The sequence below is a fragment of the Arvicanthis niloticus genome, chromosome 20, assembly GCF_011762505.2.
Source record: "Arvicanthis niloticus isolate mArvNil1 chromosome 20, mArvNil1.pat.X, whole genome shotgun sequence".
NCBI classification, from domain to species: domain Eukaryota; kingdom Metazoa; phylum Chordata; class Mammalia; order Rodentia; family Muridae; genus Arvicanthis; species Arvicanthis niloticus.
The window spans coordinates 6,913,575-6,938,577 of record NC_047677.1 but is presented as its reverse complement, the minus strand read 5'-3'; the positions used below and the strand labels follow the sequence as shown (position 1 = coordinate 6,938,577).

At 37.5% G+C, this 25,003-nt stretch overlaps 2 protein-coding genes across 2 annotated transcripts in view; one reads left to right on the top strand and one right to left on the bottom strand.

Moving 5' to 3' along the window:
• The window catches only part of Kpna5 (karyopherin subunit alpha 5), a 47,530-nt gene extending 33,344 nt beyond the window's left edge, over positions 1 to 14,186 (top strand). The window contains exons 9-14 of the mRNA XM_034524691.2: positions 1,286 to 1,449; positions 3,396 to 3,474; positions 5,925 to 6,050; positions 6,958 to 7,085; positions 10,083 to 10,261; positions 10,764 to 14,186. Coding sequence (XP_034380582.1) covers positions 1,286 to 1,449; positions 3,396 to 3,474; positions 5,925 to 6,050; positions 6,958 to 7,085; positions 10,083 to 10,261; positions 10,764 to 10,951 — 864 coding nt within the window. The 3' untranslated portion in view covers positions 10,952 to 14,186. The remainder of the gene's footprint in view (positions 1 to 1,285; positions 1,450 to 3,395; positions 3,475 to 5,924; positions 6,051 to 6,957; positions 7,086 to 10,082; positions 10,262 to 10,763) is intronic.
• A 2,163-nt stretch (positions 14,187 to 16,349) lies between these two features.
• Fam162b (family with sequence similarity 162 member B) lies at positions 16,350 to 21,496 on the bottom strand. Its single transcript, XM_034524848.2, has 4 exons — positions 21,193 to 21,496; positions 20,988 to 21,096; positions 18,362 to 18,470; positions 16,350 to 16,512 (listed from the first exon to the last, which is right to left on the bottom strand). Exons 1-4 carry the CDS (start codon positions 21,347 to 21,349, stop codon positions 16,414 to 16,416), a joined length of 474 nt encoding a protein of 157 aa, XP_034380739.1. The 5' UTR covers positions 21,350 to 21,496; the 3' UTR covers positions 16,350 to 16,413.
• Positions 21,497 to 25,003: the final 3,507 nt, after the last annotated feature.

Below are 25,003 nucleotides of genomic sequence, written 5' to 3'. Positions count from 1 at the left end.
TACCTTGTATCTGAGGAATGAGATTAAGGGATATGTGAGGTTGCCAGGACAAAAAATTCAAAATAAGGTGGGAATAGACTCAGTACTGATAGTGGGGAGAAATGAGCTGATATTTGAGTAATTCTTGTATACTAGCCATTTCTCTTAGCTACTATATACATTCTTACATATCCAACAGTTCTTTATTATGTATACTTTACAAGAGAAGACATTTGGATATACAGATATTAGTTAATTTTTTTTATGCCACAGAAATTAGCAAATAGTATGTGAGCTAAGGCTGTCTTGCAGGAAGAGAGGGAAGATCACAGAATTGATATGATTTAATCTTCTATTTCCCAGGCTTAGAAATAGTCACTGAGAGAGAGCTGTAAAGTGCCTTGCTCATTGTTCACTTCCCTGTGCTCAGTGTCCGAATAAGAGGGATTAAAACACTCATGGTGCTGGAGGAGATTAAGACATTCCTTCTGTCATGTTCTTAGTTGGTCTTCTCTTTGGTTTGTGTTTGCTTGTTTCAGACAGTATTTCATTATGTAGCAAGGTCTGGCCTCAAAGTCTCCAACGTCCTGCCTCGGCCTTCTGAGAATTGGGATTACAGGTGTGCATCTGAACACACCTATTGATTTTTTTTTTTTTTTTTTTTAAGGTGAAGATATATGACATTCATTACACTAAGAAGAACTAGAGTTAGGCCTGGTGGCACATACATACCTGTACTCCCACATGAGGCAGGAGGCTGAAGTTTGAGACCAGGAAAGATAATTTGTTTTAGAGCTCACTAGCATATGCAGGGCACTAAATTTGAGCCTCAGCATCTTAAAATAGAGCTAAGAAAAGAAGAGAAACATATACTATTAGTAGTGACTTCTTTCTTAAAACCTTTCAGATCATTTGTTTTTACATTTCCTCTGCTACATTTCCTCTATCTGTGCTACTCAAGATTATTCAATTTATTTGTGTATATGTAATAAATTTTAAAAACTAATTTAAAACAGTTTATGAACATGAAGCATTTAGGCTTTTAGTCTTGATATGTATATGACTTAAATATTAAAAAGATATCGAATACATATTTTATTGTTTTAAAATATTTTATTTTATAACCAATTAATAGCAAGTGTAATCATTTTGATACTCATACTTCGCATAATCTTAAAATAATAGGAGAATTCTCTGGTACTACTATTATTAGATTTTGGTTTTAATCTAAGTTTCTACATTTTGGTAAGGAACCTTGATATTAAATAAGGAAAATAATTAAATATTAACTCATTTTTTCTTTCAGGTTTCACCTTGCTTAAATGTCTTGTCACGGTTGTTGTTTAGCAGTGATCCAGATGTGTTAGCAGATGTGTGCTGGGCCCTTTCTTATCTCTCTGATGGACCCAATGATAAAATTCAAGTAGTCATTGATTCTGGAGTCTGCCGAAGATTGGTGGAACTTCTGATGTAACTATAATTTTTGCTTAGTAGCTGCGTGATTCTGTATTAAGTTTAACAATTGAGATCATGGCCTTAAATGTTTCAAAGTCACTATTTTTAGGAAGAATTAAAAAGTTACCAACTCTACCCTTTCTAGAGTAGCTATAATCCTTTAATTTATATCCTGAAATGCAAGAAAATTATTGTATAAATTTATCTCTGTATGAATGAATCCTTTTCTTTTAAAAGAAGCTTAATTCAGTGAATATTTAAAGAATGTCTTTTGGCACCAAAGGTGACATGTGAAATGTTATTAGAGAGAGAACAAAATTCTTGCTCTCCCAGAACCAATAGTTTAATTTATTATTCATTGCAATGATTAACTTATTTACAAAGCCAGAAAATTCATTTAGTGTCTCCATGATGTTTTTTTTTACTGGCCAGTTATTATTACCTGTGTTTAAAACCATAGCTTTTTCATGCCAAGAAATAAAAAGAAAATTTTGTTTAAAAAGATGTTACAGCTTCTTTATCCTCCAGCCTTCTTTTAAAATTGTCTTCCTTTGTTTGTGAAAAAGCCATTAGTAGTAAGCCAGGCATGATAACTCATGCCTTTAGTCTCAGCACTCGAGAGGCAGGAGCAGGCAGATCTCTGAGGTTTAAGCACAGCAAGTTCCAGACCAGCTGGAGCTACATAGTGAGCCCCTGTCTCAAAGAACAACAGACCAAAACCAAAAAGTCATTAGTTATGCCTCAGTTAAGCAGGTGACACAAAGAACAGAGTTGTGTTAAAGGGTTGTCTTTCCAATATGAGGACAGTATCAGAGGAAGATAGATAGGGACACTGGAATGGCCAAGACCCTAGCTTGAGAGTGGGCAGACAAGCAGCCAGAACAAGGTTTAGAGCCAAAAAATCATGACCTGGTAGTCTGTCTGTCAGATTATCTGTATTTAAGAAAATGTGAACCTAAGCAGCTAACTTCCAGTCAGAAAATGTGAAGAGAAAAAGCCTTTAGATTAGAGTAAGATCCCTCAGTGTAAACTCATGTCTGCCAAAATAAGGAGCAATTTAAGTATGTGTGTGCATATGTGTGTTACAGTTCTTGGAGCAAAGATGCCTCTAGAAATATGTTGAGCACACTGAGGGCACAGCTCTTGATTTCTAATCATCACTGTTCATTTAAGGAAAGGCCTGATTCTGGAGGAGGAAAAATGAGGTGAACACAGAAAATAGTGATCTTGGCAATAATTTACAGTAATGTATTATAAATTAATAAATAGCAGCAACCCCAGAGTCCACATTAAAATAGGTGTCAGTCAATAGGTAGATATGGCTGAGATGATAGTATTATAAAATAACTAGTAAAAAAACCAAACAATTACTAATTCAACTAATGAGCATATGTATATAGGTATTTATTCTAGTGGTTAAAGAAGGGGGGGGGTTCCCTGAGATCATACATTATATGGACTGAAAAAGTTATATTTAGGCATATGTGTAGACATGTACATGTATGCTTGGAATAACAATTTGTGAAAAAAGAGGCTATGAATTTGAAAGATACAGGGGATGGTATATGAGAGGGTTTGGAGGGAAGTAAAGAAAGGGAGAAATGGAATTATAACATCTAAGATAACGTAAATAGGTTAAAGAATAGGATTTTTACATGGTATCAAGTATTTCTGCATCAAATAATATAAAGGAGAAATTAGGACTAATTAAGAAGAATAACATGACCTTAATTAGTGACAGAGTTAAGTACTGTAGTAATGGGACAAAGCATATGTCACTCAATAAGATATACGATTATGTTAGCATTTATGATAGGATTAGATTTTTGTGTTGTTTTTAAAATATTAACAGGATGTCAAGTGAAAATTGAGAAGGGTCTCTGAGTGAAGAATATGGAAGTTTCAGTATTATTTTTGCAACTTTATATAAATTCTAACTTACCTCTTATTTTTATTTTTAGGCACAATGACTATAAAGTTGTATCACCTGCATTAAGAGCAGTTGGTAATATTGTAACTGGTGATGATATTCAAACACAGGTGAGTTCAAAATTTATGACACATTGTTTATACCTTTCATATCAGTTGATTGTATGTTCATAAAGGTCTTATTACTATAATTGTACAGGCGTCTGTGGCAGTAAGCACAGTTTTCAACTTCAGTTGCCTTATTGGGAATGGACTATCATAGAGCTCTGTCAGTGCATAGTATGCTAGGTGTTCTGCTTGCAGGATTCAGAATCGTAACTAGGTAAAAGTCATATTGAAATAAAGCAAGATGCCCAGTTAGTTCAGTCAGTAGAGCTTGAAACTCTTAAAGCAAACTAACAAGGAAATACATGGCTAGGAGCTGATCAACCAGAAAATGCTGTAAAGGTTTTATAAAAGATGAGTATGACGAGAAGCTGTAGTTTCTGTAAACAAGTGGAACTGAACAAGTGGAATAGTACTAAGGTAGATGAGATGAGATTTACATGGTCATAATGAGAAAGGCAGAGACTTTGAGGTGTTTAAGAATCATTAAACTCAACTAGAATAGAAACTGTGATTTATTATAAATAGGTTATAGGGCTTAAGATTCAGTTATGAGAACAAAGATTGTTATAGCAAGGAAACAGTTCCAGGATTGGTGGTCAATTGTGTGTAAGTGTGCCTGTTTTGCAGAATGGTAAAATGTTAGAATTGACTTCAGATTTAGGCTAGAATTCTATTTAGATACTCACCAAAGCTGTTAAACAAGTAATCAGTAGCAGTTGATAATACCAATTTTTAAGTAGCACTCTGCATTGGTATACACTGCGCTCACCAGCTAAATTTTCAGTGTACCACTGCTCCAAGCTTCCACCTTCACTACGTCAATATAAGTGAATATAAGGACAAAGCAGACACTTTTGACTGGTCTGTCTTTGTTTGAGACAGTCTCTTAGTAGCTCTGACTGACTTTGGACTCAGAGACCGGGATTAAAGGCATGTACCACATACTTGAATAGATACTTCATTATAAAAGGCAAATTGTGAAACCAGAACGGAACAGATTCATTCTGTACTTGAAAAATTTTCTAATGTTATAGAAATGTATGTTGAGAGTGAATATTCAGTCAGTTTTGAAAATGAGGTTAAATCTTCTATCTCTAAGTCTTTCTTCAAATCGTTTTGTATGTTGAAGTTTGCATGTATTTCTATGGGTATCACTAGAATCATAACTGGTTCACAATCTTGAATTTCAGTCTTCTCTACTTGGTAATATTCTTCAAAATACAATCTGTGTTGATAATGCTATAGCTAAGTTACTTTAATTTGTGTATTTGAAGGGCATGTCTCTGGTTCACACTTTAGTGGAAAACAGAACCATTCACTACACTAGCACTAAGTAAGCTTTGCTAACAGCACAGGAGAGAAGTCCCTCCCAACAGTCCCTTGGCCCAGGTTGCCTAGCATAGGTCCCCAGAGGGCTCTGGCTTTTCCCAAAACAGGCCAGGTGTGTAGACGCTCAACTCTAAGCCAGGTCCGGTTCCTGGTCCTGACTGCCAGCCACACCATTTCTCCCGCAGCAGTGCAGAGACACTCACTCGCTGCTGTCTAGATATTACTACATGTAACACTGTTCAGAGGCCAGTTCTAACCTTGCCAAGGGGTTGCTTGGTCCAGCTTCTTAAGAGACTGCAGAGCAAAGTTTGTTTTTCTTGGTTTGGATTTTGTCTGGCTCATGCCTACTTCAGGGAGAGAACAAACAGTGTGCAATGCTGGCCTTAGGGTGCAGTTGTCAGATGATAGACTGCAAGCCCAAATGGACTCGCTGCGGACTTGGCTCACAGCTGTTTGTTAGTGTGTAACTGTCTTTGTAAGGGCAGTTCTGACAGCTGTTGGGACCTCCCCATTTCATGTCAGTACACACATGTCAGCTGTGAAGGCGACAGCAACAGGAGACATGTTCTTGACAGACGTATATGGCCACTTGCAACTAAAGCAAGCCTCTGCTTCCTGCTACCTGCATGTAGCCCACTGTGACACTCAGACCATCCGTGGTCATTTACCCACTTGTGGTCTGAGAATCTCAGTGAGGGCTGCCTGCCGTCATGAACGGAAGCAAACATAGCCACCTCTCAACCTAGCTCCTCACAGGCACCCCACCCCTCCCTGCATGTAGCTACCCTTGCTAACCCTCGACGTTATTTTACACTGTGTAAATTCTCACGGCTCTGTCTTCTGTAGGTTGTGTATGTCATGTCCCTGGTTTTTATAAGTATGGTGCAATCAGTAAGGATTCCTGTAACACTGCTTTAAAAATGCTGCTCCGAGGGCGGCCTCCATTATAGGACACCTTAACACTCTGATGCACTAAGTCAACAAAGGCACAACTGAACCTGAAAAAAAAAGTTGAGAGGAATTTATTTCTTGTTTTTTAGATTAATTTCTGTACTTCTAAGTAATTCATAAGATTTTTGCACTTATACTAAAATACTTTTTGTTTTCTGTCTTATCTATTTTAGGTCATTTTGAATTGTTCTGCATTGCCCTGCCTTTTACATTTGTTGGGTAGTCCAAAGGAGTCAATTAGAAAGGAAGCCTGCTGGACCATTTCTAACATCACTGCAGGAAACAGAGTGCAGATCCAGGTAAGCACCTTTCAGAGTTGAAATGACAAAAGGCAAGTCTAAAGTAATGGTATGTGTATTTGGTATTCTAGTGACGAATAGCAATATTTATAAAAATATCTGAAACATAAAGTTAGTCTTGAGAAATGGATATTTCTGCTGAGTATAGTACACATATCTGTAATCCAGCACTTGAGAAACTGAAGCAAGGTAAAGTATAATTTTGAGGCCCAAATGGGATAGTTAGGGACACTTTATCTGGGAGAAAAATATTAAAAAGGTGTTAAATCAGATTTAAAATGAGAGACTAAGGCAGAATGATGATTTTTGAGGCCATATGAGCTACATGGAGAGACCCTGTCGGGGCGGGGTGGTCGCTCAGCAGTACATGTTAGGAATCATCTGCCTGTCGGCTTTAAATGATTACTAGGATCTGTCAAGTTTCTTAAGCCACAGAATAGTTAGACATCTCGGTTAGTTGCATGCTTACAGTTTATCGCTCTAATATTTATATTTTACCAATAAATTCTTCATTCTTCAGAAAGTTCTTTTTAAAAGCTCATGTCTTTTTACAAAAGAAAACAGCTAAAATGTGCTGACAGATTAAAAACTTCTCCCATTTTAAGATTAAAAACAATCATGTGTATATGTGTGCCTGTGTGGGTTATGTAAAGCACAACATGAACAGGGCCTGTGGCGGCAAGGTTGCCAGATCCCTGGAACTGGAGGGGCAGGTGATTGACTGAGCCACCTGATGTGGTTGCTGTGAGCCAAACTCAGATCCTCAGTAAAGAGCAGCAGGTATTCACAGCTGCTGGGCCATCCTTCAGCCTCTCACTTGTTAACGCTTCTGCACTTCAGTGCTCCATGGGGCAATAGTTAGGAAACAGCATTTGCACTGATTTTGCTGGATCATTTTTCTTCTTAGGCTGTCATAGATGCAAGTATTTTCCCTGTTTTGATTGAGGTCCTTCAGAAAGCAGAATTTCGTACCAGAAAAGAAGCAGCATGGGCTATAACTAATGCCACATCAGGAGGCACTCCAGAGCAAATAAGGTACATTCAGATTTCTAAATACTGTCTTTTAAATGTGAGTCAGACAGTTTGAAATAAAACATACTTCTTAATTTAATGGTGAAACTAATATTTTTATGTTTGTTTGATATATATTAATATGAAATGACAGCATTTGGTGTATCTTTCATTTGGTTTCTTTGCTTATTTTTACTTAAATGATAACCCCATCCTTCTTGGCATAGATTAGAAATTCAAATGGGAACAATTTGTTGACTTTCAGAATGTACTGTCATGAGCATTAGATTTGTTTTAAGCATTAAAATCACAAAATTAACTTTATTATATAGAAGTAACAAATATGAATATCAATGTGTTTAAAGTAAAATTAAAATATGCATTTGTTTAATGGTGTCCTTTCCTTATTGGCTGTTTTCTTGCCAGTAGATAGTATAATACTTTTATACACTACTTTTCCTTTATAACCTGTGCCTTTATTATGTATATTACCGATTCATAGTTAGTACATGGCTTTAAGTAAGCCTGACCAAGTTCTGATCTAGTTATCATCCTTCAGTAAAAGTTGTGATAGGATCAGTCTTGACAGAATCACTTAACCTTTCTAGGTCAGTGTTTTTTCTTTTCTCTCCCCCCATCTCTCTCTCTTTTTCTCTCCCTTTGTTTTCGCTAATGAATTCAGTAACAGTACCTAACGTGCAATGCACACTTGATGTGCTCAGCACAGTGCTTAATGAGCATTAGGTTCTCAAGCAGAACAAGGTCCCAGCACCATTTGTAGTGATAAGTATTGATTCCTGTCTCCTCGGGTCATGTATCTTCAGACTTTTTGACTTCTATAGCAAAGATACACTTTGTATCTCAACTACACTTGATTTCTTACATAATCGTCTCATTCTTAAGAATCCTACAACAAAAGTTGAATCCACTATTTAGGAAATATTTTCTAATGAGGATGTGACTGTTAAAAAGTTTATAAAATAGGCCAAATTATTACACTATTTTATAAACCAAAGGATTTAAATCCACCAAATATTAGATGATTGTTTGTTTCTGTTTTCTAGAGACAAGTTCTTACTGTTCTCTGCCTCTTTCAATGACATACATTTTTTTATAAAAATATATGTACATAAATGTTTCTGTAAGTATGTCTGTGTGTGTATGTATGTATCTCTCCTGTTTAATGGGACTAAAGGAGTGTGCCACCATATCCTTTTTAAAAAATATTTTAAAATAAATCATCTGAAATTCTATTATGCTCACGGGTATTTTTCTTAATCACCCTTCTTTTTTGTAACTTATTTTGGTTATTTCCTTGTCTAGCTTGCTAAATGCTGGGATTGCAAATATGCCACTATGCCTTGTCTTTCATTTACCTTCATGTTCACTGTCAATATTCAGATTTTATGTAGAGACATCATCTGTGTGCTTCCTTTCTGCTCCTGTGGTATTTTAATTAGTATTTCCATTATATGTGTGTCATAAATATAACCAGTAATAAAACATTGTTGTTGCTTTGTTCTGATTTATTTTTTATTACTACTTTTATCTTCATGTGTGTTGAGCTTAAAGAAAGCACATAATACAGGAAGAAAATGTCTTCATTTCAGGTTACGTTCAGCGTGCATACAATAGTGATACCACAGTAGTTATGCTCACTATTGCCAGTTATTGTTCTGGTAGCTAAATTATTTCAGTTACAGCAGATTGTTTTATATTTTTTATTTTATTTAACCTCACGCCTTTGAGATAACTATTTATTAAAAATATTTTTGCTCATTATAATTTGGAAGGTGGTGTAAATGCATGCCTTCTTTCTCTCACTTTCTTATTCTGAGTTCCAAGAATGAACCTCATATTATCCTTGCTCAGCAAGTGCTGAGCCATCTGCACCGCACTCCTTTTTTAGAGGAGCAGAAACTTTCGTTAAATACTTTGTGTTGGAAACTGAGGTAGAAAACAGTTGCTCAGAGTTGCATAACTAATTAAAAATGGAATTAGGATTTGAAACCATGCAGTTTGGCTTCATAGCCCTTTGTGATTCATATGAGCTCTTTGTCAAGTGAGCAAAAAATCAATTTATATAAGAGGAAATGGAAAAGTAGGTAATAACAGTGCACTGGGAAATTAATGGTATATTTCTGAGGAAAGTACTTCTTAACATTTATGTATTAGGGTAGCCCGTTTTCTTCTTTGTGATCTTTTGTAATTCTGAAAAATGCTGTATGTTTCAGAGATTGTCTGTGATTCCTGTTGTAAGATTTAATTTGGGTGTTCTCTTTCCTTCTCCATTTGTACCTTTCCATCAAATAAACCAAGAGGAAGAGAAGGAAGGACACTGGGTGGGGAGGGAGGGAGGGAGGGGATGTACTTAAAAAGAGTAGGTAGAACCCACTATTCTTTTTTTTTTTTTTAAAGATTTACTTATTCATTTAATGCATATGAGTAAACTGTTGCTGTCTTCTGACACACCAGAAGAGGGCATCAGATCTCATTATAGATGATTGTGAGCCACCATGTGGTTGCTGGGAATTGAACTCAGTACCTCTGGAAGAACAGTCAGTGCTTTTAACAGCTGAGCCATCTCTCCAGCCTGAACCCACTATTCTTAACTCTCCTTTGCAAAATCATCTAAGTGCTTGTCTGCCTGTGTGTACATTTTGTAGTATTTGCAATTCCACTATTGCTAATTATGTGAAACCAGAGAAGCTTAACAGATTTTAGTGTAAATAAAAAACATCTGAGTTTAAGCCAGGTATGGTGACTCCAAACCCCAACACTCAGGATGTAGAGGCAGTTAAATATGTGAGTTCAAGCCAGTCTAGGCTACATAGTGAGTTCCAGACAAGCAAGGGCTAATGGCGAGACTCTAACTCAAAAAAGAACAACAAAAAACACTTTCATGATTGGTAATATAACATTTTATTCTGGTTTTATTATAATATACAACATATAATATAAAATATTAATATAGTATTAAATCCTCCCTTCTCTAATTCTCTGTTTTAAATTTCTGCGAAGGTATTTGGTAACCTTGGGCTGCATTAAACCACTTTGTGACCTTTTGACTGTCATGGACTCCAAAATAGTTCAAGTGGCTTTGAATGGACTTGAAAATATATTGCGTCTTGGAGAACAAGAATCTAAGCAGAATGGAGTTAGCATCAATCCCTACTGTGCTCTCATTGAAGAAGCATATGGTAAGGAGGCACTTAGAAGTTTGTAATTATAATTAATTAATTCTTAATTATCTGTCCTAGGTGGCCTCTCCCCAGTTTGCACCTCCACCCTTCCCCATTTTATTTTATTATTTTATCTTATTTGGTTTTTTGAGACAGGGTTTCTCTGCATAGCCCTGGCTGTCCTAGAACTCACTCTGCAGACCAGGCTGGCCTTGAACTCAGAAATCCAACTGCCTCTGCCTCCCAAGTGCTGGGACTGAAGGCATGTGCTACCACTGCCCAGCCCTTCCCCATTTTATAAGTGATTTTCATTATAAAAGCTAGTCCCTAGTCCCCTGTATTTGTAATTATTAATGAATAAGATGTAAGTGTGAAGTCATTGATTTGTGCAAAAAATAAATGTAAAGAAGTGTCCCAGTCTTTGTGGAGTGAGTGGATGCTATTGGTTTGGTGTTCTCATATAGTATATACTGAAGCCCTAATAATAATTTGTTTCTTGTATGTATTCTTTCTGTGATAGGCTTGGATAAAATAGAGTTTCTACAAAGTCATGAAAACCAGGAAATTTACCAGAAGGCTTTTGAGCTAATTGAACATTATTTTGGTGTAGAAGATGATGATCCCAGTATTGTACCTCAGGTGGATGAAAACCAGCAACAGTTTGTATTTCAGCAGCAGGAGGCACCAATGGAAGGGTTTCAACTCTAACAGGTGGTGGGGAAAATGACTGACAGAAATGAGTAACTTCTGATAGCTCTTCAACATGACTAGTCCTGGTAGAAAGGTTTTTATACAATACAGGAAGGAGAAAATCAAATGCACTTTTAAAAGCAAATATGAAAGTCTCCATTCAGATGCACTGGTTTTGTTTTGTTTTTTATAGATTTCTGTTTGTTGTTTTGGTTATTTGTTTTGATGTAGCTGTATTTGTCTTCTGTTGTTTGGATTTTTGTATCTGTTTGTGAATATACATTATGCAAATATTTCATTCAAGCTTGAAAAGGAGAACGTGGTGAATATTACATAATGGTTCTGAACTTTTCAGGGGTTCTTGAAGACTGCAACAATAACAGTGCTGTGAATATTGATAATTGCATTTTGTCAATAAGACTGACAATGCCCAATCTTTACTAAATCTACCTCTGTATTGAAGCAAATGTAAAAACAGAAAGCTTCAGAAGCATGAAATCATGTAAGAGCCGAATTAGATTGTGATAATCTTTATTACTTTAGATTATAAATCACTGTGCTGTAGGTTATACTTCACAAACAATTGCAACAGAAAACCTTAAAAAAGGTTTTATGGAACTGATGTATTGATGGATAAAATATGGCAGTTATGAAGAGAGAAGCTGTTCATGTTGAACACAATACAAACCTATAAAATAATTGTCTGTGTTGTTCACATACAATACTATTATTCTAGTATATCTTATATTTTATCCAGAGATGCTACCCTCTTTGTAATAATAGTATGTATTTTCACTCTTCTTTTTAAAGAAGACCGTGACAGACAGGTGATCATGAATCTAATGTAGTGCTGCATACCTAAAACTGTAATTATTTCCTCTGATTTTTCAGAAGATCTCGAAACATTTTATTCTTTGTATAATAATGGACTCGAATACTTGATTGGTAAAAGTATCCTGAAGAAATCACCTTGTTATGTATTAAATATTGTTAAATGCATTTAACGTTTCGACTAAATGAGTGATGTTAATGATAACTGCTAAGGATTATTTAATGTGTAGAAGTCTATATTAGGAATCTTCATTTTGGTGATGCACAACAGGTCATACTGCTGCTGATTATGAACTAAGAGGAAGATGACGTCTGCGTCAGATTGGTCATTTATGCTTTAGAAGTTAACAGCAAAAAGTCACTTGAAATATGAAAGTCTAGAGGTTTTGATAGAAAATTTATATTTATTTACATATGTGTGTGTTATTCCCATAGAACTGTGCTTGGTAGAATTTTCTAAGCAGATATGGTATTGTTGAACTCAATTTTTTTTTATTTATAATTGTACACAGGTTATGTATTTATTCAGTTATATACTTAAGAATGCTTATGTAAAACCTAAATTACAACTCTTGTAAGATGGGAACTAAAACAATTTTTGATATGATTCATAGTTTATTCTGTAAAGAAAGATTCATTTATGATAGCATTTGTAATGTTTCTGCTGGGAATCAGAGGCATGTGATATAAGGAAGTGTATATAGGAGTGCTTTTAAATAGTAGGACACTCTGTAAACTATTTATCATGAATCTAAGCTTTTGGCAAGACACTTAAACCCCACAACCATGAAATGTAGGTTTAAATGGTTTCCATAGTGCTGACTGCATCTGTCAGTCCTTTTATTACCATTAAGTAGAGGATTGTGTCTCTCTTTTTTATTATAATGGAAGTTATAGAGTTAAGTATAAAAACTTTTCCTTTTACATTATGTACGTTTAAAGAAACAAGGTAGTGATATACAAATTACCAAATTGATGGGTGAATTTAACAAATAAACACTGTTTTATGGTGCCGGTGTTTTTAAGTATAAGATGACAGGGTATTTGACTATTTATAATCAGTTGTTGATCAGCATAATTCAAGCTTAGCCAGCTGTGCCTGCTTTGAGGATGCAGTAGTCACTGTAGCAAGCCTCTAAGCCAAAGCTTCCAAAAAATAGTTGTTATAGAAGAAATTATATGTGTGTGTATATATAATATACTTATATATTATATATGTGTGTACATATATATGTGTGTATGCATGCACATATATGCAGATATATATACATATACATACATATATATATGCTTGCAGGCACATAGGATGAGTGATCTATCAAAGGCGATATTAGAACTTACCAGTGGGACAAATGTTGAATTTCTAAGTGCAGAGCTTGGTCATACTTTGAATATTTAAGTACAAATTTAATTTCTTGGATTAGATTTGAATGGAAAGGTCCATTTTAAAGCCTAATTCCTTTTGTTGGACTAAAATTAAAAGCCAGCTCTGTAAGAGTATCATTTAAAATGCTCCAACGTTTGTTTTCATCATCATTGTCCCTTGTGACACAACTCAATAAGTTGCTTTTTTAAGATTTGTGACACATGTGATAGATACTGTGCCAAATAAAATAAATGTAGGACATTAATGCAAACACCAAGAAAAATCCCTGAGTCTATTTAGCTAAATTTAATTGAATTTACTTGAACTTGAATTTCTACTGATTGAACTATGCAATCACACTTACTGTTTTATAAATACTTCATGCACTGGTCTCGGATTTTTTTTTTTTTTTTTTTTTTGAGTGTGTGCGTTGTTTTCCTCTGTTGTAAGTTTTAATTTGAAAGATTTTTCTAACCTAATTTTTAGTGTTCTTCTAGTGTTATCTGTCACTGGTAGCATCAAAACAGGGTATTTTGATTTTTGTTTTTAAAGTAAATCTGCTGGCACAAAAATAGCTTCTCATTTGGTTTCTGTAACCTATTTGCAGTGAAAGATGGACTCACAGGGTGAAGAACTAACAAAGCATTTACCTCTGCTTTGGTAGATTTTTTTCTTCTTTATAAAGGAGTATTATAGAAAAGATAAACATAAAAATGTCTTTGTGGGTTTTGTTAGTGTTGTAAATCCAGCAATCTACTGGTTGCTTAATTGTGATACTGTGAAGTAAATGAACTGTTCTTTTCCGTACATAGCAAGCACTGCTGCTTTCTGAACTGTGGCAGACATTGCTGTTAGGAGCCAATACATTAGGACACTAAAATACTGTTGTCTCCCTGATAGGAAAGCGAGATGGGATGAGACACGAGATGAGACCAGATGAGGCGAGATGAGGCGGTTCTCACGTAACTAAATAAACAGACATTTGAGCATTATGCAAGATTATGTGTGAAATGTTACGCTCTACTAACCACAATAAAATACTATTTTACAATTGCATTTACATGTGTTTATTTCTGTTATTGCTAAGATTGTATATTTCCAATGGAATAAAAACAGATACCATCATCAGTTAACAGTCTGTTGGTTTTATAAAAGAAGAATCCTAAAGAATAGTTAATTCAGAACTAGGTAGGAAAAGAGGAAAGAGGGGACCTCTTGATTTAGAAACCCTCCCCCTAAATGAAGCAAAAAGGAAGATACTAGATGTAAACTCAGTTACATCAGTAATTGCAGGAAATTTTAGTAAGTTGAAGGTGTTCAACTCATTAAACAGTGGTGCCTCGTAAGCACAGTAGGTAGCAGTACTAGATGCTTTTCTGTGCGCTTGTATGATAAAGCACCATAGTCCAGGTGAACTTACAGAAGGAAGGCACACACTTCCAGAGGGATCAGAGTTGTCAACATCAGTATTTTGAAGCCTCAAAGTTCTCCCCCAGTGACACACTTCCTCCAGCAAGGCGTCACCTCCTCTACTTCTTGAACAACCACCAACTTGGGAGCAAGAATTTAAATGCCAAAATTATGGGACGGGGGGGGGGGGGCGCAGCTCATTTAAACCACCTCAGTAGTATATATCTCACAAAGACTATTTAAAATGGAGAAATTGTTTAGCAGAGTTAGCAAGTCCCATATGGTAGATTTTTGCTTTTTAGAAATTTGCACACTTTTCTCCAGACTGACCTTACTAATTTTACTCCCATTGGTAGAATGTCAGAGTTCTTTTGTGCAAATTCTCACCAATACTTGCTTTGTTTTCTGCTTAATGAGGGCCATTCTAATGAAGGAGATAGTACTCGTTTTGCTTTGATCTGTGCCTCTCTGATAGCTAAAGAAGGTGAGCCTTTGTGGTCCATACTCCAGAGCAATGAAGTCGATATAGCAAATGGCCAACTGCACCCAGACCCGCTACAGCACTGACTTCCTAACAGCCAGGATGGAACCAACCTATGTGCTTTGTTTTTGAGCTGATTAATAGCCTACAATTAAGTTATGGGGAAAACGTTTTTTGTTTTTAACTAGCTTGTTTAAACTTCTGGCTATCAGCATTTCTGATAACCTGTGGATTATAAGGGATTTATTATTGAGCAGATGTCTGACCCAGCCACAGTGAGTTATAAGGATTGTTTTCGATGATTTGTCCTTTCAGGTGGTTATTTTGATTTTCTTGGGCAGTAATTACACTGCTCAACTTAGCTGAAGACCAAAGGGGAGCTGACGCCTGTGTGAAACTGTTCTCTTTAGCCCAGCTTACCATAAGGTGTTGTGGCTTGTCTTGGCTCCTTACTCAGATTTCAAGGGTTCCCTGTCTGGTCCATCTTATATGCCATAGGAAGCGAATGAAGTGGTCATAAAATCCCTTTGATTTTGCAAATCACTGCCTACAGTATTTACTTTCTGTTCACATTTTTTCTATGGTGTTTATGCTAGAGTGCAAATTGAGTCCTTGCTCCTCCATTTTGGCAGGAAGCAGAAAGTGCACCAGTCCACCATATTCTCCCAAGGATCTGGAAGGTAGTCTATCAACTTGTCACTTAGAACACTTTTTTCCCTTGCATCTTGTTTTTCTTTCATCTCATTTATTCTAAGATAATTTGGTTACATTGATTTGTATGGCTTCATTTATTTGGGTTTCTGCCCTTAATTTCACACATTGCAGAAAAGCTGGAGTCAGGTACAGTATGCACATGATGGAATGGCACTTATTACCATCATGTTCATTAGTACAGCACAGAAGGAACCACTAGCTAATCTCTGTAAGAGGTGTCACTGGGCAGGCTGTCTCACAGGCTGTAAACATCTCGGGGGAGGAATGTTATTTGCTAGTGTTTGTGCACACTGATCAGTCCTCTATAAACACTGGCACTAGGAACACAGGAAGAAGGCTTTGCCAACTGGAGCCTGGCCCATGTTGGGAACAGCTTTGCTTATTTCCCATGGGTCCAAGCCCCTGTGTCTTCATCATGGCCATGTTCATGTCAACAATACATTCACTCAAGACGTAACTCACTTAGAGCTTCCTTCCCTGTTTGCTGTGTAAAAGTACATATGCTAAGTATATTTTTACTATTTTTAAATGGGTTTTAGTAAAGGTTTACTAAAAAATTAAGACCCTAATGTTTTTGTTAACAAGAATGAAACTATAGCAAATATTTTGTAAATCGTTTATTTTGTGGTTAATAGTAATGGCACCTGAGTGAGTACTGACATCATTTAGCCAAAAGCATCATTTAGTCTTGGACTGTGCAGCCAATGCAGCTTCTTCGCGCCACTTAGCTTTCTTTGCCAGATTCCAACTTGTTAAGGATTCATGCCGTTCCACAGCCTAAAAAAACAACACAATACGATACGACTTTTTAGAACTTACACTGCAAAGTGAAAAGGAGAACAAATACCTTAAGCAACTCACAGATAATATCCAAGAAAAATGGCTCTGTGCAAATCACTAGACTTAGAGTCATCTGGGGAATTAAAATCAGGAACCTGCTGCCACCTCTCTTGGTTCAAATAGACGTGTGTGTTGGATAGAAACATCAAAAGTATTTTCAAACACTGAAGCCCAAAAGGGAGATCCTCTGGTACTAGAAATGATGTAACTCAAGACTTGCACTGGTAAGAGGATGGGAGGGAGATATCAGGATGGAATGGAATAGTTTCAGCCACGGGGCATTTGGGAAAACAGGAGCCATCACAGCTGTGGTCTGGAACATTAACTCTACAAAGGATTTGAGTGCACAATTGAGGTCTTCACTATGGAGCTGAGCTGGGAATGAGAAGCTGAAGGAGCAGGAAAGATGTGAAGTCCTTTCTCCAGCCTGAGAAACTGGGAAGAAGGGGACCATTTATGTGACAAAAACAAGCAAAACAAAAAAACAAAAACTCTAGTGTTCATCTTAAAGAAGAGAATATAGTTCCCATAAAAGATTTCTAGAACCCAAAGAATAACCAGTTTGGCAGGCAGGTATTGGGGATAGGATAGAAACAAGATGGTATATTTCATTGTTCATTTTGAGTATTCATTCCAATGAGTGTTGTTCTGAAGTTTCCCCATCTGGAGAATGTTCTAAAGGTAGGTTAATCCCAAGCTGTTAGGATAACATTGCTAAGTTTAATGACAGGTGTTCTCTGCCTAAGGTTAGGGGACTCAGACATTTGAAAATCTGAAGAATAGAGCAAGAATTGAGGATATCATGTCATTTCCTCTAATGGTGTGGCCTCTGGGCTAGGTGGTAATAAGGGGGTTCAGAGGAGAGTGAAAGGTGATACCCAGAGGGCGAAGAGGTGAATGTAATCACATTGTGTCAATGTATGAAAGTTAACACCAAACCAATGCAAGCAGCAAAGCCTGTTGAATATCTGCCAGAAAGAAGAAAGAATCATAGGGTCAGGTAGAATGACAATTGCTTAAATATACTCGGAAGGAAGAATACTGAGAGCAAGCTATGCATGTCAGAAGGCTGCACTATCAGCTTCCAGAGCTGTAACCAGTCGGGTCATGGGTAACAAAATGAAGCGTGTCTGGAGGCTCTTAGAGAGTCTGCCAGTATTATTGGAGCTGCTCATGGTAAAAAGGTGGTCCCACAGATCCAGAGATGGGAAGGTTTAGAGGCAGAGTGTAGAATGTGAAATGGTCAGCTCCTTGCTTCTCTTTAGAGGTATTAAACAGAAAGATGGAAGATGGTGAGGAGCAGCTCACACTCAACCTCCAGGGTCATCTCCAACCTGCACACTTCTGTCTCCCAAGTTTGTGGAACTGCTACCTAAATTGTTTTCATTTAGAGAACGGACTAGTCTGGCTTACTTTTACACAGCAGAGTTCTTATGCAAATTTTAAGCTATTCTTTGTTATTTTACAAACGTGAATTTTTTTTTTTTTTTTTTTTTTTTTTTTTTTTTTTTTTTGCCTATCTTGGCACATAATTTTGGGGGCTAAATTATCATGGCTAGATTTGTGTCTTCTATGATACATGTATGTGGGTGGTACCAGGATATACAATTGCTCAATTCAGAACAAGGTCCATGGCATGTCTAAAAACAAATTTTGTTTCTCTCTCAACCCTTGTAGGGTTAGGCATTGAACCATGAGCCTCACGGAAGTTAGGGAGTGGTCTGCCCTTGAGCCTTGTCCGCAGCCCACCGCCACTGGGAGTTAGAGTTTTTAAGGCCTCACTTACCCTTTTGGCAGAAACAATTACAGCAAAGCAGGCAGCAATTGTGAGTCCGATCATTATGTAACAAGCTTTCACTCGAGCCTTGTTTCTTGAAACAGCTATCATTTCAGGCCTAAACAGACATGTGGAGTCTGTTTACTACTTTTAATGTTTATTCATATTAAAGCAATACAGCTTTCTGACTGAGCATGATAAATAATGGTTGATTGCTTGAATAGCCCAAATATTTCCACAAATGCAAACCATGGCTGTAAAAGACCACCAAACGCTAGCCCGTTTGTTTTAGCAATTTCAAATTAGCACACATTTGTTCAGATTTCAATCTTAAACTAAAGGTAGCCACCGTGAAACCAGCATAGTATATTTAGCTTCTAATTAATCAAAACAGAACTACTAGCAATGTATTAGACTCTGGTTTCTTATTTTTTAGCTTAGATAAAAGAAGTAAAGCCATTTAGAACAGCTTATATTTAAATCCATTTCTCATACTTTCTTTCAAGAGCTGCTCAGTTTCTTCTTGCCCCTTCCTATCTTGTTATCCAAAGAGACCAGTTACATGCAAGTGTAGTACAATACCTTAGGTTTTTGCAATCTTATAAAACTGTTACAGTGGAAATCAAGCTTTGGATGCTTTTATATTGAAACAAATTTTAGTGATTTGCAATGATAGTTAAGTGTCAGCTTATCAATATGCATAAGGCTCTTGAAAATATCAAGTGGCATTCTTATCCAATAAAAAATTTATATATAATTCAGTAGCATTTTAAAAAAACACAAGGGTGTTAAATTTCTCTTGAAAATTAAAACTTTAACTCTTTCATTATTTAAAAAAATTCAAAAAAAGTATAATAGCATGTTTTTATTTATATTTTAGGCAGAATTAAGTTTAAATGTCCGTTGCAAACAGGTTCAGTTGGTGTCCAGGGAGAGTTTATTTGTTGCTAGCTTCTTTTCCAGATGAAACCTAAAAAAATCTGATTATTTTAACCTCATCTGGCTTTAATTTTGAATATGAAATTTCGCTTAACAAAAACAAAAGAAAGAGCATGGTTACTATAAATAGAGTCAGTGTGATGGCAAAAACTGTAGGGTTTGTCCTGTCACTTATTTGTTTATTAAAATCTACAAAAGAAAGCTTACATTGTAAGCTTAACATCTTAATAGGAATGTCCCTCCTAAATAGCAAACCTTTAAAAAAATTATAGAAAATAAAACAAAAGATAACAAATACTTGGAACTCAGAATTACAATGCTTCTTATAAGTGCCTTACCCATTGGTAAAATGCTCCTCCTATATCTGTTGACTGTGATCCTGAGGAAATTAAATTATCTCTGTGAAAAGCATTTTTTTCTACATCCATCTATGTTGATGTAATCAATAAATGTTTAAAAGAAATAGATAGGTTTTCTTGGAAATTAATTTGCAACATTGCAGATTCTTTACATTCTTAATTAGTTATAATGCTAGATATCAAAATTTAAGCCAGCTGAGAGTGAAATTTTATTTCTTGTCCTTTCTATATCTTTATTTGACTCCATCATCATCATCATCATCAATCATTATTTGGGGGATTTGAGACAGGGTTTTTATTTGTAGCCTTGACTGTCCTAGAACTCACTCTTTTGACCAGGCTAGCTTTGAACTCACAGAGATCCACTGCCCTGCTTTCATTGTGCTGGGATTAAAGGTGTTCCTCACCACTGCCTGGCCTAAAATATTAAATTTTAACAAGCAAAATTTATGCTATAAATTTTTCCTAAACTGATTTGTATTTTCAACAGTTTTGAGTCTATAAATGCCATAGAGTATGAAATTAGCTTAAAATAATTAGAAAATATCTTTCAAGTTGAATAACTGTGGAAAAATTTCAAAATGTCCCTTTTTATTTTTTTTAACAGTTGCTCAAAGAACAAGGAAATGTTTCAGAATGAATACCTGGGTGTGCATTTTTGCAGCATGTGTTTCTCCTTTTCCACTTACTTGAGGCCATTTGCGATGAGACCAACCATACTGAAGCTGCTTAGCTTCCCAGGACCAGGAAACTGTGTACCCAGATGCCATTCTCCAGTATCCCAAAAGTTATACAAGGACTCTTTCCTGGTATCGAACAGTAAGGAGACCCTCTGTGTTTCTTTTCTCCCCAGACACACCACCGATATGGTGATTGAGGATGCAGTTTATCATGGGGGTAAGGCCTGATGTTTGCTGCTGAAACCTCAGTTAACTTAATCTAGTAATAACCTCAAGGACACGCTCAGCAATGTCACTTCAGCAGTTCTGTATCCTGCCAAGTTCCTATTAACCATCACAGTACTCACTGTTCAGAGCTCGCCAGGAACCCGTATATCTGCAAGACTAGAAACTGACCAATAAACTCCCGGTTTTTCAATTCAACTTCTGCGCTCTGTCTATGATGCCAGCTACCCACTGTCTAGTCGAACACCATGATCTTAGCCACGTTAGGGATTAGTGTTGTAAACTCCCTGTGTCAGTGTTAGTTGGAAGATCTGTAGCTTTATGGCTGCTCTGCTCCTGGCCAGCAAAGCACAGTTTGGACCCTGTGTCAGCCCAGGCTGCAAGTCTCCGGCGGGCGGGCGAAACTCAGGCAAGGACCCACTTCACACTTACGGTACTAGGGGTGGGATCTCCTCTATAGATTTGAAACGCCCGGTCCACAGCAGGATTTTCTTGTCGAATTTCGAAGGTTTGTACTGAGCGGGAATCCTGTGAACTTTCACTACAGGGAAAGCAACAGGAAGAACAAGAAAAGCATTGCATCCACAAGCTGGAATCCTCCTCAGCCCCTTCCTTCCCAGCCCTGCCTTTCTCTTACCTGGGGGCTCAAAGCCGCTGGAATTCTGGCTGCTAGAGCTACAGGGGTGACACGCGGCCCGGGGACCCCATCCCGGCCAGCGCGAGATGGTTTGAGGAACGCGGTGGTTAGTGAACCCCAAACCTAAGCGCAGAATGCTGTCACGGACCCAGAGCATCTTACACACTCGCTGGAGTCCACAGCCACCCTCCGGGGAGCTCGGGGCCTCCTCCCTGTCCAGGATGCTGAGCTGTCTACTTGCTGTTCCCGCCCCAGCTCCAGCCGGGACCCGGACAATTCTCCTGGGGGCGGGCTGGGTCCCAGTGAAAATTTAGGGGCGTAGACCCACCGATCCTTGAGGCAGCTCAGCGAATCATTTAAAAACATTTCTTGGTATTGAGCAGATATGGTTCTCATCAGGATTTCAGCTTTGGTCTTATTAGAGAATAAAACTAAATCTTTTACTGTCTTTCGAACGCAGGAAGTGTAACCCTTTACCAAGCAGGGTCAGGAATACTATAAACAAAATAAAGATTCTCCGATTCTTCATGAGGAAGTTCTGTGAAACCAGTCCTACACTTTCACTCTGCAATGTATTGTCTTTCCAGGTAAAAAAAGACCTCAGTTCCTACAACTGTTTCTCTCTACTTTTCATTTCTTAGTCCCATACTTGAATGGGTGTGGGAGGCAATTGTGGAGGTCAGAGGTTAACTCTCAGAGTTGATTCTGACTTTCTACCCTTTGGATTCTGGGGAATGAACCCAGGTCCTCAGGCCCGGCAGCAAATGCCTTTAGTAACTGAGCCATATTACAGGCCCCCAAAGTGTGCAGGTCTCCTGTTTCCTTCTACCCTCCCTCTCCTCCTGAAAGGGGGAGAACATGTTCTTTACCACTAAACAGGACTAAACATTCGGAAAGGATTTATACAACAACCGTTCTCACAACAGCCTCCAGCATCAAGACTCATGAAGTGGAGTTGCTCTCAGGGACACAGAATCAACTTTGCCAACTTCTGCTTCCTGTCTTTCAGCCTCCTTCCACAGTTCATACCTGCCGCTGGTTCACCAGCTTGTTTTCCTTCTAACTAAGCTGATACCCTGCAAGAAGGCCTTCTCTGCAATCGCTGGTTCCTCTTAAAATAAGGGCTCACACGATTAGCTCTCTAACCATCTGTGGACTAGTGAGTGTGGACAGAACATAGCTTAAGCCTTCACAGCTGACTTTGGAGCTAACCCGTGTAAGGTAAGACTTGCAGAATCATGGACTGGTCTCCATCTCATTTGTAAAAACATCATTTTTATCTTCTGTTCATTTAACGCTCACGCTACTCTAGCACTCCCTCATATGAGCCAGATATTTCTCAGAGCTGGGATAGAGCAGTGATGTTAGGTGAGGAGTAGTGGGGTTTAAAAAAAAATACAGTGAAAAGACAGTCAGCTAGAGTAGGGTTTGGGTCTGAGGCTAGGGGCATTGGGAATGCTGAGGTCTTACTCTCTAAATAAATACTTTAGAAAATGTGGTTTCTTTCCACCTTCTAGTCCTGAATACAGGACTTCAGTATTCCCTGGATACAGTGGATTTTAATTTAGGAAATTCCTTGTGTACACTCGTTAGTTCTCTGACTAGAAGGATTGGTTATTATGTTCCCAGTGTATAGGGAAAAATAGGCACTTAGTAGATGTTATGTAGGTATTGAATAATGAGTGGATGGATTCAAAACTTCCAAAGTAGAACAGTCTTTGTGCTGGTTAGTTTTAGAGCCACTTGAGGAAAGGGAACCTCACCTGAGAAATGTCTTCATAAGATTTTGCTGTAGACAAAGTTGATTTGATAAATAACTGATCTAGGAGGGTCCGACCCACTGTGGGCAGTGTCACCCCTGGGCAGGTCTTGGGATAAGAAGCCACCTGAGAAAGCTGTGGAGAGCAACTTGGTAAGCAGCACTCCTTGACTTCGGTTCCTGTCTTCAGGTTCCTGCTATGAGTTCCTGTCTTGGCTTCTTTTGGTGATAGGCCAAACAAACCATTTCTTCTGGTCCTGGTGTTTATCCCAACAACAGAGAAGCAAACTAGAACAGACTTCTCCCAGGCTAGTTTTAGAAAAGGATTGAAATACTTCACAATCTACATCCTTTTCTATTTTGTATCTGCAAGTTCTGGTTATATTGCTTAGCTCATAGCAGCCTAAAAATAGGTATTTATGGAAGTAAACTGAATAAAATCCTTACATGAGAAAGTACATTGCCACAAATATATGATGGTCCCGCCATTATATTACTTGACAATTTTTCTGTCATTCTAACACTTTTTAAAAAATATTTATTTTTACATTACCAGGGGAAGCATCCATAAAGCTGGAGAAACATCTATCACTGAGAAACATCATTGATAGTTCACTATGAAGTATTAAACTAGCTAAATATGGTCATTTTCCTGGAGTGACCTAATGCCATACACTCAAGCTTCCCTAGTGATACAGACCTATAGGGGACAGAACAAAGGAATAAGGGCTCAAGTCATGAAAGAAAGAACAATCTGCATCCTGTTCTTTACCCCTGACAAGTTAAGCTATAACTTTAGGGCAAAACTCTACATAACTTACAGCTGCATAAAAAAATGTTTTTCTTAGCTATATAATTAGAAAATAGTTGAATCATTTTATTAGAAGAAAAATGATTATATTTCTTTATTTCTTGTCAGTCAACACAGGATATTTATTCATTAAACAAATATTTATTGTGTGTTTCCTATGTGTTGGGTGCTGCTCTGGGCTCTGATACCGTAACATATAGCCAGCCAAAGCCTGACTATGATAGAGGGAATTCATCCACAGTAGTTTCAGTTGGCCCATTCTGTCTTTCTGTTACTGTTAAAGCCAAAGTTCCTGTCACTTATTGAAAAGAACATTTCAGGATTGTGCCTTCAAGACTTGTTTTTCATTAATATAGCTTATATTTCTGGTTCTATGTCTGCCTTGATTGCTTCTTAAAACATACTGCTGTGCCCAGGAATAGATTTGGTGTGGGTGACTTTTTCTTTCTTTCCCTTTTAATATTGAAAACTGCATGGTCTGTCTTACTTTAAGACAAGAGATGCAAAGATTGAGCTATGGAGTTGCCCTGGGGATCTGCCAATCTGTCTGAGATGAAGTTCCTTTGCCAGGAAATGTTCCTCTCCCAAGGGAAGTGTTAGGAGGACCTTAACTAACTTGTTTTTTGACCTTTCACTAATCTTTCAGTGGGAAAAGTCCAAAATGATGCTTTCCCTGCAGACTCAAGTCACAATGGTCTCTATTGCTGGAGTAAGCTTGCCAACTACATATAGTCCTTGTGAGGCTTGATTACCTACCATTCAATACACCATCACCTAGGACACCAGCAACAGAAGAAAGGCAACAACAACGTGAGGATACTCTGCTATGTGTGTGTGGAGTATTTTTTAGATTAATTTTTTTATTGGATATTTTATTTATGTTTCAGATGTTGTCCCCTCTCTCCATTTCCCCCCACCCAGAAACCCCCTATCCCATCCCCCCTCACCCTGCTTCTATGAGGATGTGCCCCACCTACCCACCCACTCTCACCTTTCCACCCTCGAATTCCTCCACAATGGGACATTCAGCCTCCATTGGACCAAGGACTTTCTCTCCCACCTATGCCCAACAAGGCCATCCTCCCCTACATATACAGCTGGAGTCATGGGTCTATCCCTTTGTGCTCCCAGGCTGGTAGTTTAGGCCCTGGAAGCTCTGGTTGGTTGGTATTGTTGCTCTCCCCATGGGGCCACAAACCCCCCATACTCTATTTTAAAAAAAAGATTTATTTATTTCATTT

Excerpts from the sequence above, each read along its gene's own strand:
- Fam162b (XM_034524848.2), bottom strand. The coding sequence starts at position 21,349 with ATGCTCTGGGTCCGTGACAGCATTCTGCGCTTAGGTTTGGGGTTCACT. Across the intron at positions 21,097-21,192 it reads CAGCGGCTTTGAGCCCCCAG|TGAAAGTTCACAGGATTCCC; the intron begins GTAAGAGAAAGG and ends CTTTCCCTGTAG. Across the intron at positions 16,513-18,361 it reads TAATTGTTTCTGCCAAAAGG|GCTGTGGAACGGCATGAATC; the intron begins GTAAGTGAGGCC and ends TTGTTTTTTTAG.